The 16,585-nt window shown below is 41.8% G+C and overlaps 1 protein-coding gene across 4 annotated transcripts; it reads left to right on the top strand.

The window, feature by feature from the left end:
* The first annotated feature begins 240 nt into the window (after window positions 1-240).
* AKAP17A (A-kinase anchoring protein 17A) lies at window positions 241-14,307 on the top strand. 4 transcript variants are annotated; one of them, XM_069770502.1, is made up of 6 exons: window positions 241-338; window positions 661-1,876; window positions 4,027-4,175; window positions 5,305-5,545; window positions 6,996-7,899; window positions 10,344-14,307. In XM_069770502.1, the coding sequence occupies exons 2-6, from the start codon at window positions 1,115-1,117 to the stop codon at window positions 10,364-10,366; spliced, it is 2,079 nt and encodes a 692-aa protein (XP_069626603.1). In that variant the 5' UTR covers window positions 241-338; window positions 661-1,114; the 3' UTR covers window positions 10,367-14,307. The 4 variants fall into 4 exon arrangements, with proteins under 4 accessions (XP_069626603.1, XP_069626601.1, XP_069626604.1 ...); XM_069770503.1 differs by lacking the exon at window positions 10,344-14,307 and having other exon boundaries at window positions 243-338; window positions 661-792; window positions 1,134-1,876; window positions 6,996-8,918; XM_069770500.1 differs by lacking the exon at window positions 10,344-14,307 and having other exon boundaries at window positions 242-338; window positions 6,996-8,918.
* Window positions 14,308-16,585: the final 2,278 nt, after the last annotated feature.

Here is a 16,585-nt window from a genome sequence, read left to right as displayed (position 1 = left end):
GTACGCAGCTAACCACACTACACAGGACACGTCTTTGCGGGAAGGCAGGAAACAAGGCCCCGCGTTCCACAGGCCGCCCGCCGCCATTTTGCTGTTAAGCCCCGCCGCCAGGCGCCGCTGTCGCACTGCGGCCATAGAGACGCCTACCATAGAGAGCGCGCCCGCCCGCCCGCCCGCCTCCTTGCCGGCCGGGGAGCGTTGCGCCAGGCGGAAGCGGAAGCGGCCCCGGCGGCGCGCGGAGGGGCAGGGTCCGGTGCGGGCCGGGGGCGGCGGCGGCGGCGGCGGACGCGGGGCCGGCGGCCGTTGCCTGTGGGACCGACCCCCCCCGCCGACTGCGGGTGAGGAGGGCGCCGGCAGGATCCTTCTGGGGCTGGGGGGGAGGCCGGCGGGGCTCCCGCTGGGGTCTGGCGGCCGGGGAAGGCGGAGGTGAGGCGGAGGGTGCGGGTAACCCGGCCCGGCCCGGTCGGGAGGCCTCTTCCCGGGGTCTCGCCCCGCCGCCCGGGCTCCTCCCGTCGGGGACGGCTGCGGGCTCCGGTGTGGCTCACGGCGCTCCCCCGCCTTGTGCTGCTGAGGCTGTTCCGCGCTGCTCGGAGGGAGGGCGGGGGAGGGGGGGGAAGCTTCGGGCTGTTAAATAAAAGGGACGTTTTTGTCTCGTTGCAGGCACCTTCCAGGTCTTTCTGCTAGAGAGCGTGGGATCCGCCTCGGCGCTAGCGTGCTGGGGTTTACTGGTTGTTAAGTAGACTTCAAAGCTGTGTTTCATCGCTGTGCCAGTCCCTTCCTTCCTGAGAAAGGGTAGCTGCTTTCTGAGCCATCACATACCAACTTCATGTATTCCTAAGATTGTCATCAGCTGCTTGGGTTTTTTTCTGAGGCCTTACTGAGGTTTAATTATTTATAGGCTGTAGTGGTTATAAAGTAATTTAAGATGTTTGTACTACTCAGTTTTAACTCTCTAATTGACTCTTGTGTTAAGAGACATTGTTTTAACTTGGGAATGGTTAAATGGCCAAAGAATTCAATTATTTACGGATAAGGGCTATTTTATTTGACTACTGTTGGCCTGCAACTTAAACTTGCATCTTTTATTTTTTTTATCCTATGCTTTTTCTGTGTTATGGCTGCTGCAACAATAGTTCATGATACATCAGAAGCTGTAGAGCTCTGTGCTCCCTGTGGGTTATACCTTAAACCCATTACAAAAATGACCATCAGTGTGGCACTTCCTCAGCTGAAACAACCGGGAAAATCCATTTCGAACTGGGAGGTGATGGAAAGATTGAAAGGGATGGTGCAAACTCATCAGTTTTCCACTCTGCGGATTTCTAAAAGCACAATGGATTTCATCCGGTTTGAAGGAGAGGTTGAAAACAAAAGTTTGGTTAAATCTTTTCTGGCATGCCTTGATGGCAAAACAATAAAGCTGAGTGGCTTCTCTGACATTTTGAAAGTCCGTGCTGCGGAATATAAGATTGACTTTCCCACCAGACATGACTGGGACTCGTTTTTCCGTGATGCAAAAGATATGAATGAAACTTTGCCAGGTGAAAGGCCAGATACTATTCACTTAGAGGGCTTACCTTGTAAGTGGTTTGCAGCAAAGGAGTCTGGCTCGGAAAAGCCAAGTGAAGAAGTCCTTATAAAAGTGTTCAAGAAATTTGGAGAAATACGTAATGTGGACATACCCATGCTGGACCCTTACAGAGAAGAAATGACTGGCAGAAATTTTCACACTTTCAGTTTTGGAGGCCATTTAAATTTTGAAGCTTACGTTCAATATCGAGAGTACGCAGGTTTCATCAAGGCCATGAACGCCCTGCGAGGGATGAAGCTGATGTATAAAGGTGATGATGGCAAAGCAGTGGCTTGCAACATAAAGGTGAGAAACTGCAGGCTTTTTTATGGGAACCCATGTGAAAGACCAAGTACAACTAAATGTTATTTCGCTAGTGCTTAAAACCTACATCTGTATACTCTTGTGATGACAACAGGTGACATTAACAGCACTAATGTAGTTTTATGGAACAGCCGTAATAGAATTTTTAAAGGAAAATGATGGAAGAAAAATGTGTTGTTAGACTATGTGAACAAAGTGAGTGGGGTTTTGCTTTTTTTTTTTTTAACAAGACAGTTCTAGAAATGAGAACTGCTTGATGGAAGGACCAAGTATACGAACATGGCCTGCTAAATATTTCAGAAAGTAATATGTATTTATAAATCTTGTCATTTCACTTAAAATTCTAATTCAGACATATTTCACCAGAAGGCTGACTTTAAAGTGCATTGTTCTCTCTTGTGTTCACTACAAATAAAAATTTGGGGGGAGAATTTCACAGCCTCTGTATTTGGTCCTCGCATTGATAATGACGTCTACCAGACAAGTGTCAGAACTGTGAAGTTTGATAGCATGTGGCCTGTATGGCCTGCGTAATACAGAGTTAATCATTAGTGTACTTCACATACAGAAAGGCCCCACAAAAATTTAAACGATAATGTTAATCTGTAGCACAGTTTTCTCTGAATGCAGGATGCTTAATTCATAATATTTATATACTGAGTTTTCCAGAGCTTTTTTTATGTAACGTCATTGTCTTAGAAAATACAGGTATGACAGGAGAAAAGTTGTCAGTCTGTTCATATGTAGTATCCATGAAAGTATGGCCTGAAGAAAATTTGCTCTGGTGTGTTTGGAGGTGGTCTGTGCATTTACATATCGAGTGAAATGTTTGCGGATGTATTTCAGTATGCTCAATTCATCCAATCAGAAAGTATAGTTCAGGAAAAAAGCTTGAGTATTCATTTGTGTAACATGGGAACATGCAAATGTTTTTTCAAGTTGTAGTTTAGTCAGTATAAGTAAAATACTGTAATCTTTTATCCTGTTATCAAAGTTTGTCAGCTGGAGCATAGAAACTGTTTGTACCTTGACCCTCAAGGTTTTCAAGGGGATGTGAAATTTTAAACTGTCACTTACATGCGGGGATCAGGGTTCCCAAATTTAGTTTGACTGTGCAAGAGGTATCATGCCTTCCTGGCAGCTGCTTTGGGGATTGATAGGAAGAGAGAGGACTGTGTTTGTGACTGTGCTGTCAGGACAGATCTCTTTCGTACAAGGTCACAATGCCTTGTCTGTTTCTACCTGTCTGTCCTTTTAGCCTGTTAGTGAAACATCATTTTACATAGAGCCTGGGTGAATTAAACTGCAGGGTATGTGCACCTTGTTCTGTGCCCCACGGCTCATGAGGTTGGGCCTGCAGGAATGTATTACAGACCCTTGCCTGCCTGCACACAGGTTGTATCCTAAAGTGGGAGATTAGGACACCAGGGCTGTGATGTCTGCTGCTGCCTTGTTCCTGACGTGCAGCTGGATATGGCCAAGGTGTGCTCATATGTCCTGGAAGCTGAGTGTTTTCCCAGGTCTCATTGCTCAGATGTGTGTAACTTCCTTTTCTCTTCTGTTCCCAGTCTAAAACTTGGAGCTTCAGCCCAGTATACCTCAATTTGGGAATCTTGATGTTGGTGGGGAGGCACTTGCTTAAACCAGGTGCTGAATATTGTAGAAGTGTTTCTTCTGCTGAACTTAATGATCATGGTTTTAGACAGAAAGGGAGGTCTTTATTTAGGCCCATTTCTGCCTAGTGCCGTACAGTCCCTAATAGTGTATGTGAGTTGAAGGAGTTCTGTATGTTCCTGTTCTGACAGGTTGAAGACACTGGACAGCCAGGGCCTAAACCATACTAGGGTTTACTTTTGGATGTCAGACACACACAAAAGTGTAAACTGGTGCCTGATTGTGCTAGTGTGCAGGCATTTAGTTCCTAGTTAACTGGTTATAGCACTCTGGTGCTTGCTCTGGGCACATAGGTTCCCTTTGTTTTGAAAAAGGTTTTATAATTTTTATCGTGCTTACACTGCGGTTTGGATACCTTTGTGCTAGGTTAAAATTGTTGGGGATTATGTAGGTTGTAGGGGATTTTTTTTTATTTATTTATGTCTACTTAAAACTGTTTTCAATTGTATCCTGTAAAGGTTTCTTTTGACTCGACAAAACACCTCAGTGATGCATCAATTAAGAAACGTCAGCTTGAAAGGCAAAAGCTTCAGGAGCTTGAAAAACAGAGAGAAGAACAAAAACGTAAAGAGAAAGAAGCTGAGGAAAAACAAAAAGAGGAAGAAAGGTATTTATCACTTCTTAGTTATATTTTTTAACAATCAGGCATAACAAAACAGTAGTTGCTCCTTCATATCAGCATCCATAGATAGAAAATAACTGAACACAAGTTTCCTTTCAAAGTTCTACTCCTGTAGCTGAAGTGAAGCACTTAAAATTGAGTGAAAATATTGTGGTCCTTTTGAGGAAATAAGGTTCAGGGATTATGAGATTTGGAGAAGAGTATTTTACTCCCTGACCTCCCCCCCCCCCTTTTTTTTTTCCTTGAACTGTGATTTCAAGAGCTGGGAACTTACATGATATGTAGTCATTCTGATGGAAAAATGTGTATTGTAAATGGAGAATAGAAAATAACATGCTAGTTGTACTACTAAGTAACTTTGGTATTATACAGCTCATTTGTTCTTAACATCAGTATTTTTCCAGGAAAGGTGTGGGATGCAAGCATATCTTAACAGTGACATTTTAAGAAAATGTATAGGGGTGCAAATATCATAAGACAGCTCTTCAGAATAGAAACACAAATGGAGCACATTGTTTCCAAGGTTGGGTGGTGTCCATTTGCCTTGATGTGTATAAATTCTCATTGCTTAATGTTTAGATATTAAACAGTTTCTGAAACTGTAAGGTTATTTAGATTATCACTAATGCTTATGTTCTGTTCAAAATACTAAATCTGCAAAATACTTAATTTCTTAAAAATTGTGCCATTAGACACCTGATCTCAGAAACCCTTAGCCCTTTACATAAGCTACTATGTTGTCCTAATGACTGAAATAAAAACCACCAGCCCCTGCACACTTTAATTGGCCTGGTAATTTTCTTCTCACTACGATGTTTGACTGCCCAGCTGCCTGACGCATTGTTATTGTCTTGGTCGAATTGTTTTTTAAAAAAATAAATTTTTGTTTTATGTTTGGATTCCAACTTGGTTTTAAATATTGACAGGCAGATGATTGTTTGCTATCACAAGTAACGGTTAAAATGTTCACTGTTTTCTACTTCTGTTTTTTAGTAATAAACAAGACTGACTTAGAAAAAAATTTACTCAAAATACAAAACATATTTTGACATAGGGCAGGATTCTAAAATTGTACCTCCCCTAGATAAGGTAAAAATATTAATCTCTGTTTTAGGAAGCAGAGAGAGCTTGAAGAATATGAGAGAGAGAGAAAAAGAGAAGAAAAGTTGCGCAAGAGAGAACAGAAGCAGAAAGATCGTGAAGTTCGACGAAACAAAAAGCAACTTGAAAAGCTTCAAGCTGAAGAACAGAAGAAACTGCAAGAGAAGATAAAGTTAGAAGAAAGGAAGCTCCTGTTAGCTCAGAGAAATCTTCAGTCCATTAGACTAATTGCAGAACTGCTAAGCAGGGCAAAGGTAACCTCAATATTTATTTCAGAAGCTAATGAAGAGCCCAGAAGAACAAAGCCTTTTACTTACTTGAGAGGGGGTGGGGAGCACTGTTCATTAAACAACAGATTTAATACCTCTCCAGATTCTATTCCTTAGACCAAAAATGCAAAAAAGTGCAATGAAACAGTATTTCTCCCTTGGTAAAATATGCACATGTAGGTATATGGAAGAGTGAACTTGAACCTGTAGTCCTGAATAGCATTTTTTACCTGTAAACTAATTGGCAGGCTTGCTCTTAAGTCCAGTAGAAGAACATGTAAGCATGGTAAAGTGAACTAAATGCAGAGGATAAGGTGCAAGACTCCTAATTTCTAATTCCAGTTTTGATTCTGTTTCCCATTTGGCTTTCAGCAGTTCCGTTAACTATTCTTTGCAGTTTCAGAGAATGGGCTTTCATTATTTGATGTTTGAAAATGTGCAGAACGATTTTTGTTTAGGAAAGGTACTGTCAGCTAAGGTTTTGAATGTTAGAGCCTGTCTCTCTAACAGTATTGTTATTTTTCACTGGAACAGGGTGTCATTTGCTTAAGACTTGGATAAAGTCATGTTAAGGTGTAATGTAATGTATGTTAAGTATTTTCTGTAGAAATTAAAAACTGTGTGGCAAAGCATAGTTTGGGGTTTTTTTGTTGGGGTTTTTTTTTTCCGCTTGATGCCAGTGTACCTCAGGAGTGTTTTTGAACTCATACAGTGCTCTGTGGTCAGTTACATGCTAGGAGAAGGGAGAAATACTTCTTGCACGCTTTGTAACTTTGCAGCTGTGCAATAGAAGGGTTGTCTGATAGAGCAGTGTGTTTCTTTCACTCCCAGAATTTTGAGGTCTACACTAAGCTGTTTGGGTCAGAATAAAAAAAAGAAGTTTGAACTTTCTTTTTCAGTATCATGAGTTTCTACAGTGGTTGACAAAATGAGAATCAGTTTCTACATAATATGTGTGTGTTTATTTGCCCTCTTTTTTATGGACTCATTGTAAAGTCATCTATGAACCACAAAGAGAAATTAATGTTTTAAATTTGACTGAAACCTTCAAGTGATGACCCTGATAAATGTATTTTAATACTTCAAATTTCACATGTTGTTCTACCTTGTGTGTTAATGCTCATCATATTAAGGAGCCATAAAGACCAAGCTTTGGTTTTGCCTTGTGAAACAGTTAGGAAAAATTAACACTCAGAAGAGTTTGTGGACTAATACTAATGTTTCTCCTTACAACAGTTGTGTGTTAGTGGGGTTTTTTTGTTTGGTTTTGATTTTTTTCTCTTTAAGAGGGAAACAACTGTTTTATTTTGGGATGGTTAACTTCTGTTTGTTAGAGTTTATTTTCTTGCTTTTGTGTTATGGTATAGCTTGGAAGCATGAGCAGGTCTATAAATGTTTTTTGTTTACTCTTACATTCCCTTTGACTATCTTTCAGACAGTAAAGCTTTTGGAGCAAGAACATAATGAAGAAAAGATTCGTCTTCAGCAGCTAGAGGAGAGACGAAGGCTCCAGGAGGCTGAACTCAAACGTGTGGAAGAGGAAAAAGAGAGAGCACTAGGGTTGCAGAGGAAAGAAAAGGAACTGAGGGAGAAACTACTGAACAATCTTCTAAGTAAGAAGATGGATGCAGTTAATCAAAACAAAGAAGAAACTGAAGCATCTCAGTCTGATGTGCCGAAAACCCCTAGTGGTGTTCCACACACTGTGTCATCCAGCTGCATCACTTCTACCTCGGGACAGGCTGTTACAGGCAAACTGGCTCCCGGCTCTCAAAGAGAAGTAGCATCCACTGAGAACGTAAACAGTCAATGCAAGTACTTGAATGGTAACATTCATGACAAAGTTCATGTCAAAGAAGGTCAGAAACTTCATACGACAAACTCTGAGAGGTGTTCTGAGAAAAGAAATTCAGGGGTACTCTCATGTGTTCCTACCAATAACCAGCAGCAGAAGAGCCTCTCCAGCTACGACCAGAATACCTGTAGAAAGGACTCACACTGTGAGCAGGGCAAACGTAGCACAGAGCCAAGGAGAAGAAAGAGCCGTTCATGTAGCAGCATAAACACTGATGAGAGTAAGGGTAAACGGGAGAGGAGCAGACACAGAAGAGATGTGAGTTATCAGGATGAAAAGCGCAGGAAAGAAAGGAGATATTATAGACACTCTAGCAGAAGTTACAGTCCTCGACGAAGCCATAGTCCTCGTCGAAGAAGTGTAAGCCCCAGACGCTCACGTTACAGAAGAACTCGCAGTAGTGAACGTAAACGAGACAGAAGAGAAAGAAGTCATAGTCGCAGAAGTGTGAGCAGGAGACGAAGGCACCGGAGGAGATCACTGAGTAAGCAAAGGAGTACTTGGAGTGGGTAGTGGAGGCCTTGGCTCCTTGGAAAGGCTGTGGTTGGACAAAAGGGCCAGAAAGTTGTAAACGAGACCTCATCGGTGTGACTGCTATAGAAAACATGTTTGTTTCAACCAATGCTTAACTTGCATCTAGTCCCTGAAATCAAGAAAATAGCTGCCTGATTTTTTTGATGTTCCTTCGTGCTTGTCTCTTTCTAGGTTTCTACCACAATGTAGGTATAACCCATCTGTGCTTGTGCTCGAGTTCCTACAGTGCTAAAAGCCAACCTGTTTTCTTGATTTTCAGTTTTCTAAACCTTAATTTTAGTTGATTTAGTTTTTATCTCTGTATCACCAAATCTGGCTTGAGAAGTACATGGGTGCCAGTTATAGGAACTCCAGACATGACAAGCTATTACATACAGATTTGATTTAAAATGCTTTCTGGTACATTCAATGAAATCACACTTAACAAAGTAGAGTTTTTGCTGATTGAGATGGATAGCAGGGCTTTCATATAGTTCTTAAAACTGACTATAAAGATATGCAGGATATCTTTTAAACTGCTATGATTCCTTCAAATGTCTGTATGGTGCCAAACTTTGTGGCCCAAATTATTCTGACTTGTAATGCAGTTTGCATAATGCTACTTTCCATGTAAGAGAGGCACACTGACGTAGGAAGTAAGAAGCAGTGGTAAAATGATTGAGGAGTTGTTCTGTTATTTTGTTGACATATTTGGCTTTGTAATTACTTCAGGTGGCATAGAGCCACTTGAAGCGTTTTTTCAGGTACATACAGAGCTAGCCATTGTCTTTTGAAAAAGGGGCCTTCTTGCTAAATTATTTTTACTTGTGGTGTTGGAACGTAAGGCTGCAGTGTCTCTTGTTAAATCCATTTAAGAATACTTTTGCTTCTAAAATGCAGCTCAGGAATATTAAAAGCTATAACATTACAGTGAAAGAGTTTATTTTGCCTTTTTATGGTAAAATTAAAAAGAAAACTGTTTCCAGTGAACTGAAGTTGCTGTTTTCGTATGTCAGTGTATTAAAATCTGCAGAAGTGTTGTATGAGAACCCATTTGTTGGAAAAAAATCACTCAACACATTTGAATAATGAAGCTCAGCCACGTCTTCTTGATGGTCCTGTTACATACAGCTGTGTCAACTGTTAATTCAGCAGGACGCATGCTCTTTATCTACAGCCTTCAGATGCCATTTTCCTCACACTGATGCATCAAATCAAAGGGCATCCCTTTCCTGAAGTGCCTGAGGAGCACATTGGTACTGCAGCTCAGCTGGATCCGTGGCTGGCTGAGTTTGTCTGCATTTGTCTGCATTGCTTTCAGTGAATCTATGTGGGGTTTGTTTCTTACTAGACCATGCTGCTGAAATCTTTGTAGTAACTAGCTGTGGAAGGAAAAGGTAGACATTCTTTTTGTATTCCTGGCAATTCATGTTTTCAAAGATCTCCAATTAATTATGTTACTTCTCAAGTTTTTGTGACTTCTCTTGTGAGTTTCACCACTGTCCTGGGGGCTGAGAGCTAGGCTCATTTATCTAATCACCTCAACACCACCACTCTCTTGAATTCGGAGCAGTTGCTTTCTGTGGAGAGTTCATTTTTCTACTATCTTTGTTAAAATGTTAAAAGCCTATCTACCTGAAGGTGAGTTCATCTTTAGTAATGATTTAGCTAAAATCCAGTCTAATGTTGGTTGCAAGTATTTGATAAGGCTGGTGGGATGCCTGTTTCTGAATGCATGCAATTCTGCTTAGCCTGCTCTTAAATGGTGACACACTGTCCATGGTAACATCACTTTTTAAAAAAAAGTGTATTCTGTCTGCAGTTCTGTGAGAAGTTTAACTAATGGCTGTCGGCACCAATGTATTTGAGCTCAGGATTAGATTCTTACTAGTATCTCTGCAGTATATTTCTACTGTGGATTTCCACTGGGATTGATATGTTGAGTGGGGGTCTTCATGATGTACTATGTAAGTAATTGGGGAGATGCTATTTTATAATGCTACTTTCAGGAACTCATCAAGCTATGAATGCAGTGTAATTGCCAAGAGTGGAAGCAGTTAAAGCAGTGGCAGTCACCAAAAAGTGTTGGAGTCATACTGGAAGAATCCAACAGATACTGTTAGTTGGTACAAAAAAAGACTGTGCTTGATAGGGTTGTTTTCTCCAGAGAAGGTGCCGAGAGCAGGTTTCATATCCCACCCTGAAGTTATTAAATTCCATAAGCTCCCCTGATGTTTAGGGCAATTTTGGAGGCCAGAGAAGATAATTGTCAGAAGGATGTTCAGCTGTAAGGCTTTGATAATCAGTGAGCTTAACGCACCTATCCAGCACTGGCTTCATACAATGTCCTAAAAGTGCAGTAACGTAAAGTAACTCAGTTGTTTATAGTGCTTGTATTATTTCCTCTTTTCACAGCAGCTTCAGGAAGAAAAGCCTGAAAGTGCTTTTGATGCTACTTGCAAATGCTTGCTTTCCAAAATGCAGAGGGAATGTGGAAGAAGTCCTCTTTCAGTCAGCCAGCTGAACCCAATCAAAACTTCTTAAAACTCCAAGTACCTAAAGTTGCCCAGTAACTGCTCGGTGCAGAGTTCAATCTAGTCTAACACTTAGCAGTATTGTTACTTCAGGTATGTGTTTTGCACCAAAGCTCTCCAAAATGTTTTCAGTGCTGAATCCTCTGAAGTGGGTATTTCATCATGTGTCTTTGTACTAGGTCTGGCTGTGATGGAGTTAATTTTGTTCATAGCTGCCGATATGGTGCTGTGTTTTGGATTTGTGACAAATGGCGTTGATAACACACCAGTGCTTTACCTATTGCAGAGCAGTGCTTGTACAGTGTCAAGGCCTTCTCCATTTCCCATTTTGTGCACGCCCTCCTGAATGGGTAAGCTGAGATTGGGAGGGGACACAGTTGGGACAGCCGGCCCCAGCTGATCAAAGGGATATCCTGTGCCATATAACATCATGCTCAACAATAAAAATGGGGGCTTTTGTCTTTCCAAGGTAGCCATTGCTCCAAGACTGGCTGGGCATCAGTTTGCTTGTGGTCTTCATTGATGATGGGCTTTGAACTGCAAGGAAACCTGAAAAGAGTTGAAACTGTAATCTTTTAATAAGGTCACAAATATAAATTATGCCATGCCCAATACCATTTATTCAGGTTTTTATTATGGCTGAGGTATGTGCTTCTACTACTGCAAAAACCTCGCTGGTGCAATAACTTAAAGAATATAACTTCTGATAGTTAACAATTGCTCTTCTGTATTGATTATAAAGTCAGTACATTTCTACCAAGTGTCTTTTAGGGGTCTTAGTGTTTCAAATGAAAGAATCTAGGGTACCACCAGGCTTTATAATGGCTTCTAGAAGCCGAAGTACCGGAGTTACTGATACTTTTCCCTACTCTGGAAGAATGTTGTGATGCTGATTGCTTAAATCTTACCTGATTGCTTGGATTTGCAAGACTGGAGCAGGAGCTGTCTGAAAGCAGATAAAATTAGCTGGTCTTTTTTTCTTCCATTTCAGTGTATGTCTGTTGAGTGACCTTGAATTCATATGAAAAGATAAGTATTTAATGTCTATCCTTTGCTGTTTTAGCTGCTTTAAAGCAATGTCTTTTTGAAATGGACTTCAAACTTTGATCAACAAACTTTGGTCTAATTAATGAAGGAGTTCCAATAATCCACACTCCTGTTCTTGTTTAATTATTAAATTCACAGTGCTTAAATCACACTGTAGTCACAAGCTCTGATATAAATGTTAAGGAAACTGAAGAGTATAGGATTTAGCAACTAATACTTATCAAAGACATACCAAACTAATAAATACTTCTGAAACATTGGATTTATGTTGGTATGGCTGAGTATTGGATAGAGTCTGACTTGGCTACTATGCTGTCTCTACTTTCAGACCCTTAGCTGCTACAAATCCAATCCAATGAGAATGTCTGCAAAGTTATCTGCCTATTTACTTATGAAACTGATCAGTGAGGATTATGTACCAGTGGTAACCTGACTCTCTTTGCCTGGGCTTGTCATGAGTTGCATGTTAGTTATGTCCCATTGTGTCAAAGTTACATATCTTACTCCATTTGTCTGTCAATATTCAGGGTTTGGTTTTGTTTTGGTGGCTTTGTTCCCCTGGGTTGTAAGCAGGAATATAGATTTATTCACTGTTCTTATCAGAACATCAGGGATCTGGGTGAGCAAGACTGTAAGTCTTTTGTTTCTTCTTCATTAGACTACCGTTTGAAAAGTTGGAGCCTGGATGTCAGCTTTCATCTTGACTGAATGCATGGCAGCCCCAGGGGTATAGGGTAGAGATGGGGAAAGAAATCCTTCAAGATGATGGAAGACGTCAGTACAAGTAATTCCTCCAGAAGTGTTGAGCTTATCCCATGCATCTGACTTCATTGTTCTGTCCTGCTTTCAAACTCTGGAGCTCTTCCTATGCCATTGCAAAGCCAAGAACTCTGATAGTTCCCAACTTATTGCTCTGTGTCAGGCAGCCATACTTGTCAATTTTAAGCTTATTTTAAGATCAGCCTTTGCTGCTGGGGAAAGCTCAGGGTCGCTTTTTACTGGTATGTTTTTTTTTCTTTCAGTAGTGGAAAAATTTCCTCAGTGAGCAAGACTGGTGTGGTGTAACTATGGGGTGTAAATCCCATCAAGCCGTGGATCAGGCAGCTCCACAGTACAGCACTGTGTTCATACCTGCTGGAAAGCCTTGGCAGCAGTGAGAGACTTCTGAGCCCTATTCCGCTTATTGAGTCCCAAGAGATGCTCAGGGTTTCTTCTGATATTGTACCTTGTTCCCGAGTCTTAAGTCACACAATGAGACAGGAAGAGTTTTCTCAGTTGTGAGGATGCACCTCTCTTCTTGCACTCAGCTCCAGGAGAGATTTCACATCTGTCACTGCAGAACACAATGTCTCCCTTTTGTCCTCATAGAGGTGTCAGGAGGATAGGATCGAGCCAGTGGGAGCCCGCCTTCCTCTTGAGGATGTGTAGGGTTCAGAAGCGTATTAATCATCTAATGATACGAGGCAGTGTGTGACCTCTTCCCATTTGAGGATGAGGGCCCTGCTTATCACAGACTGCTTGCAGCAAGGTCTGAGCTGAAGGGGGTGGGAAGATTGTGGGCCAAAGCCCCTGAGCCTCCTTGTGCTGTACAGGAGCTGGTGCATGCTGTCCCTGCGTGTGCTGTTGCCTCACCAAGGCACGGGCAGCCAGGACTAGTTTTCCTGCAGCCCTTGGTAAGCAAAGAAGAACATGAGCCTCAAAAGGATAAGAAATCCAAGTTCTGTTGCTATGGACAGTGTTACCACATAGTCCCATTCTGATCGTTAAAGAAGAATGTCTCCTCTTTCTATCTGAGGGCTGATGACCCTCTGCACTTACCAGCCTTTTGGCCTGTGATTTCCTTTTTATGTCCTGGCCTCAGCCTGCACGAGGTGGCTCAGGAAGCAGCTTATTCAACAGAAACAACAGCGTCTCCACAAGGGCAAGGCTAAGCCCTTCATTATGATTGTTGTGCTTTCCATCTACTTACTGCCTGCTGTGGTAAAGTAATTTTGATAATATATGAATCATATTGCCAGAAGTAATTCATATTAGTAAGAAGTGGTTACCAAAGCTGTGACTATATCCCTGTTTTTTTCTAATTGACTCTGCCTTTGTAAAGTAATCTAGTCAATGACCTAGAATAAGGGCATATGCGTGATTAGGTATGCATATAAAAAACGTTTGATATGTTATCTGGAAGCATCATCTTGAAAGCTGTTAGAGAAAATGGGAATTTTTGCAGTGGCTCCCAAAATTGTGAGTGCAGGACTGTACCAGGGACTGCAAGGCTATAAACACAAACTAATGAGAGTTGATCACTGATCCATGCTACCTGGACATTGCACCAGTGTCAGCTTTAGAGCAGTTCTTAAACATGTATAGGATTGTGTTACAGGCTATTGCAGCTGCTCATGTTTCATAGCACGGGTAGAGATGTTGTTAGATTCTGTGTAAGACAGCAATTAAACCAACTAGTTTGGCAGATGCCTTAATTCATAAAATGAGTGAGCAAACTTGACCACTGATATCTTGTATTGCTATACAAGTTAAGGGGTTTTTATTATTAATGAAGAGGAAATATATGTATTGCTTGTGTTTTGAGCTGGTATCCTACCTTTGAAGTTTGGTTATGATCTGGATACACCACCTATTGCATTAAGCTTATGTTGCATTCTGTTGATCTGGCCCTTCCCCAGCCCAATAGATGTGTTATTTGCAGAATGTATCTTTACATTCTAATACATTCTATGTACTCTTGACATGTGAGCTGCCTCACAATAAATTTGCAAGGTTGTCTCTAGTGTTTGTATAAAGCAGCAATGTAGTTGCAGTTGATCCTTCAGAACTGGCTGTGCAGAATGGATTCCTCTAGTGTCTTACACTCCTACATATGTAAGTATTATTGTTGTTAAAAGTGTACCTCTTTCTTTTTTTAATACTTAATCTGATACTGGGCTCTTGAGGCTTCTTTGAAATGGTATGCACCACCATCCTTTCTTCTTTAATCACAGCACAGAAAATGAATTTGGTCTGGTTCCCCCTCACATGCTGCATGCCCTGAATACATCTCCTGCTGCCTCACAAAAAAAAAAAAAAATTATAGATTAGCTGAAACAAATGTTTTGCCATAGTCATAGAATATAAAACTTTTGAAGGGCTAAGGCTGATTTGGAATTGTTTTCTAATTGATACGTCATCTAGTCACACGTGCACGTGGCACATGCAAGGGGAGCTCTACCTGCTCTGGATGGCATGCCCAGCAGTGCTGTCCTTGAAACTGGCCTATTTGTAGGACAACATGAAGGGATAATGGTGTGGTAGCACCAAAGTCACTCCCAGATAGGAGGCTCAGCCTGCCAGCAAAGCGTTGGAACAAGAATTGATCACCCTCAGACCAGATCTTCCCTGCAATTTTTGCATATGATCCTGAACGTGTCTGTAAGTGCTCTGGGGAATTGCCTAGTTGGTGTCTGTTACTTTCTACCTTAACTGGAAAAGGGAAGGGCTGGCAAAGTCTGTCTTCTGCTTGCTGTGCCTGACATGGCTTGCTGTTGTGGTTCACCTCCAGCTGGCAACTGAAGCCTCATGCAGCTGCTCACTCACTCCCCCCGGGTGGGGTGAGGAGAGAATCGGAAGGGTAAAAGTGAGAAAACTCAGGGGTTGAGATAAAGACAGTTTAATAGGGAAGGCAAAAGCCATGCACACAAACAAAGCAAACCAAGGAATTCACTCGCCACTTCCCACGGGCAGGCAGGTGTTCAGCCATCTCCAGGACAGCAGGGCTCCAGCACGCGGAACGGGGACTTGGGAAGACAAACGCCATCACTCTGAACATTCCCCCTTCCTTCTTCCCCCTTCAGCTTTATCTGCTGATCATGATGTCCTATGGTCTGGCATCTCCCTTGGGTCAGTTGGGGTCAGCTGTCCCGGCTGTGTCCCCCCCATCTCCTTGTGCCCCCCCAGCCTGCTCGCTGGTGGGGTGGGGGGAGAAGCAGAAAAGCCCTTGGCTCTGGGTGAGCACTGCTCAGCAGGAACGAAAACATCCCTGGGTTATCAACACTGGTTTGGTCACAAATCCAAAACACAGCCCCATACTAGCTACTATGAAGAAAATTAACTCTATCCCAGCCAAAACCAGCACACTTGCAAACAGTATAAGGCTGTAAAAAAACATTCAAGGTGAGCCACCAGGTAAGAGGACTTCAGGGGACTTGCCCATGCCAAGCCATGGGAACACTTCTTTCTGAAGCTTCCTGTTTGAAGAAGTGGAGGAGAGGATTATCAGATTAGCAAGTGTAAAATGGCCTGTGCAAGGCAGTTTTGTGTCTGCTGATTGCCTTTGTGATGCTTGACAGAGCACAAGTCACTTCTGACATGAGAGCCTGCCTCAGCTGCTGTCTGTCTTGGTTTTCTTTTTGCATCTCTCTCTTTAACATTTCAGCCTCTACCATTTTTAGCTAGTGAACCTGTCTGTCCTCAGGGAGATATGCCTCTTATCTGCTGGGACGTTCCTCTGACAGAGATCTTAATGATTATTTGGTTGACTTATTTGTTGAGAGATTATTTGCAGGCCAGGAAGGTAAACCAAGAACAACTCTGGATTGCTTGTGGTGGACTGTAAAAGACATTCTCAGAGTTTTTACTATAAGGAAAACTGAGGAGAAGGGAGAGTTTGCTTAGAGAATGAGCTGGGTATACAGTATTTCCTGCCCACTCCAAATGTCTGCCAGTAGTATATGTGATGTAAACAGGAAAAAAATTAGTTGGTGTCAAAAACTGACAGAAGCAATAGTCATGTTACTAGGGAAATGCATCTATTGTAACACATGAGAAGAATTCGAAGTTATAAAGAAGAAAATGAGCATTTTGTTAAAAATGGATGTTCTATTTCAAAGAAAAGGTATGATACGGATTAACTTGGCTTTTTAGGATTCTTAAAAAATAGGGCACAAAATGTTTTAGCTTGGTGCACTTCCAGGCCATCTGATATAAGCTGGACATACTTAGAGGCTTAATAATGATAGCGAGGCAGAATTGTTTCTGTACTGGCATTACTGAAACTCATTATTGTAGTCACGTTGCATGTGTGAAAGG

The sequence above is a fragment of the Haliaeetus albicilla genome, chromosome 25 (assembly GCF_947461875.1).
Source record: "Haliaeetus albicilla chromosome 25, bHalAlb1.1, whole genome shotgun sequence".
Lineage (NCBI taxonomy): Eukaryota > Metazoa > Chordata > Aves > Accipitriformes > Accipitridae > Haliaeetus > Haliaeetus albicilla.
This window is presented reverse-complemented; position numbering and strand designations above follow the sequence as displayed.

Excerpts from the sequence above, each read along its gene's own strand:
- AKAP17A (XM_069770500.1), top strand. The coding sequence starts at position 1,115 with ATGGCTGCTGCAACAATAGTTCATGATACATCAGAAGCTGTAGAGCTC. Across the intron at positions 4,176-5,304 it reads AAACAAAAAGAGGAAGAAAG|GAAGCAGAGAGAGCTTGAAG; the intron begins GTATTTATCACT and ends TCTCTGTTTTAG. Across the intron at positions 5,546-6,995 it reads AACTGCTAAGCAGGGCAAAG|ACAGTAAAGCTTTTGGAGCA; the intron begins GTAACCTCAATA and ends ACTATCTTTCAG.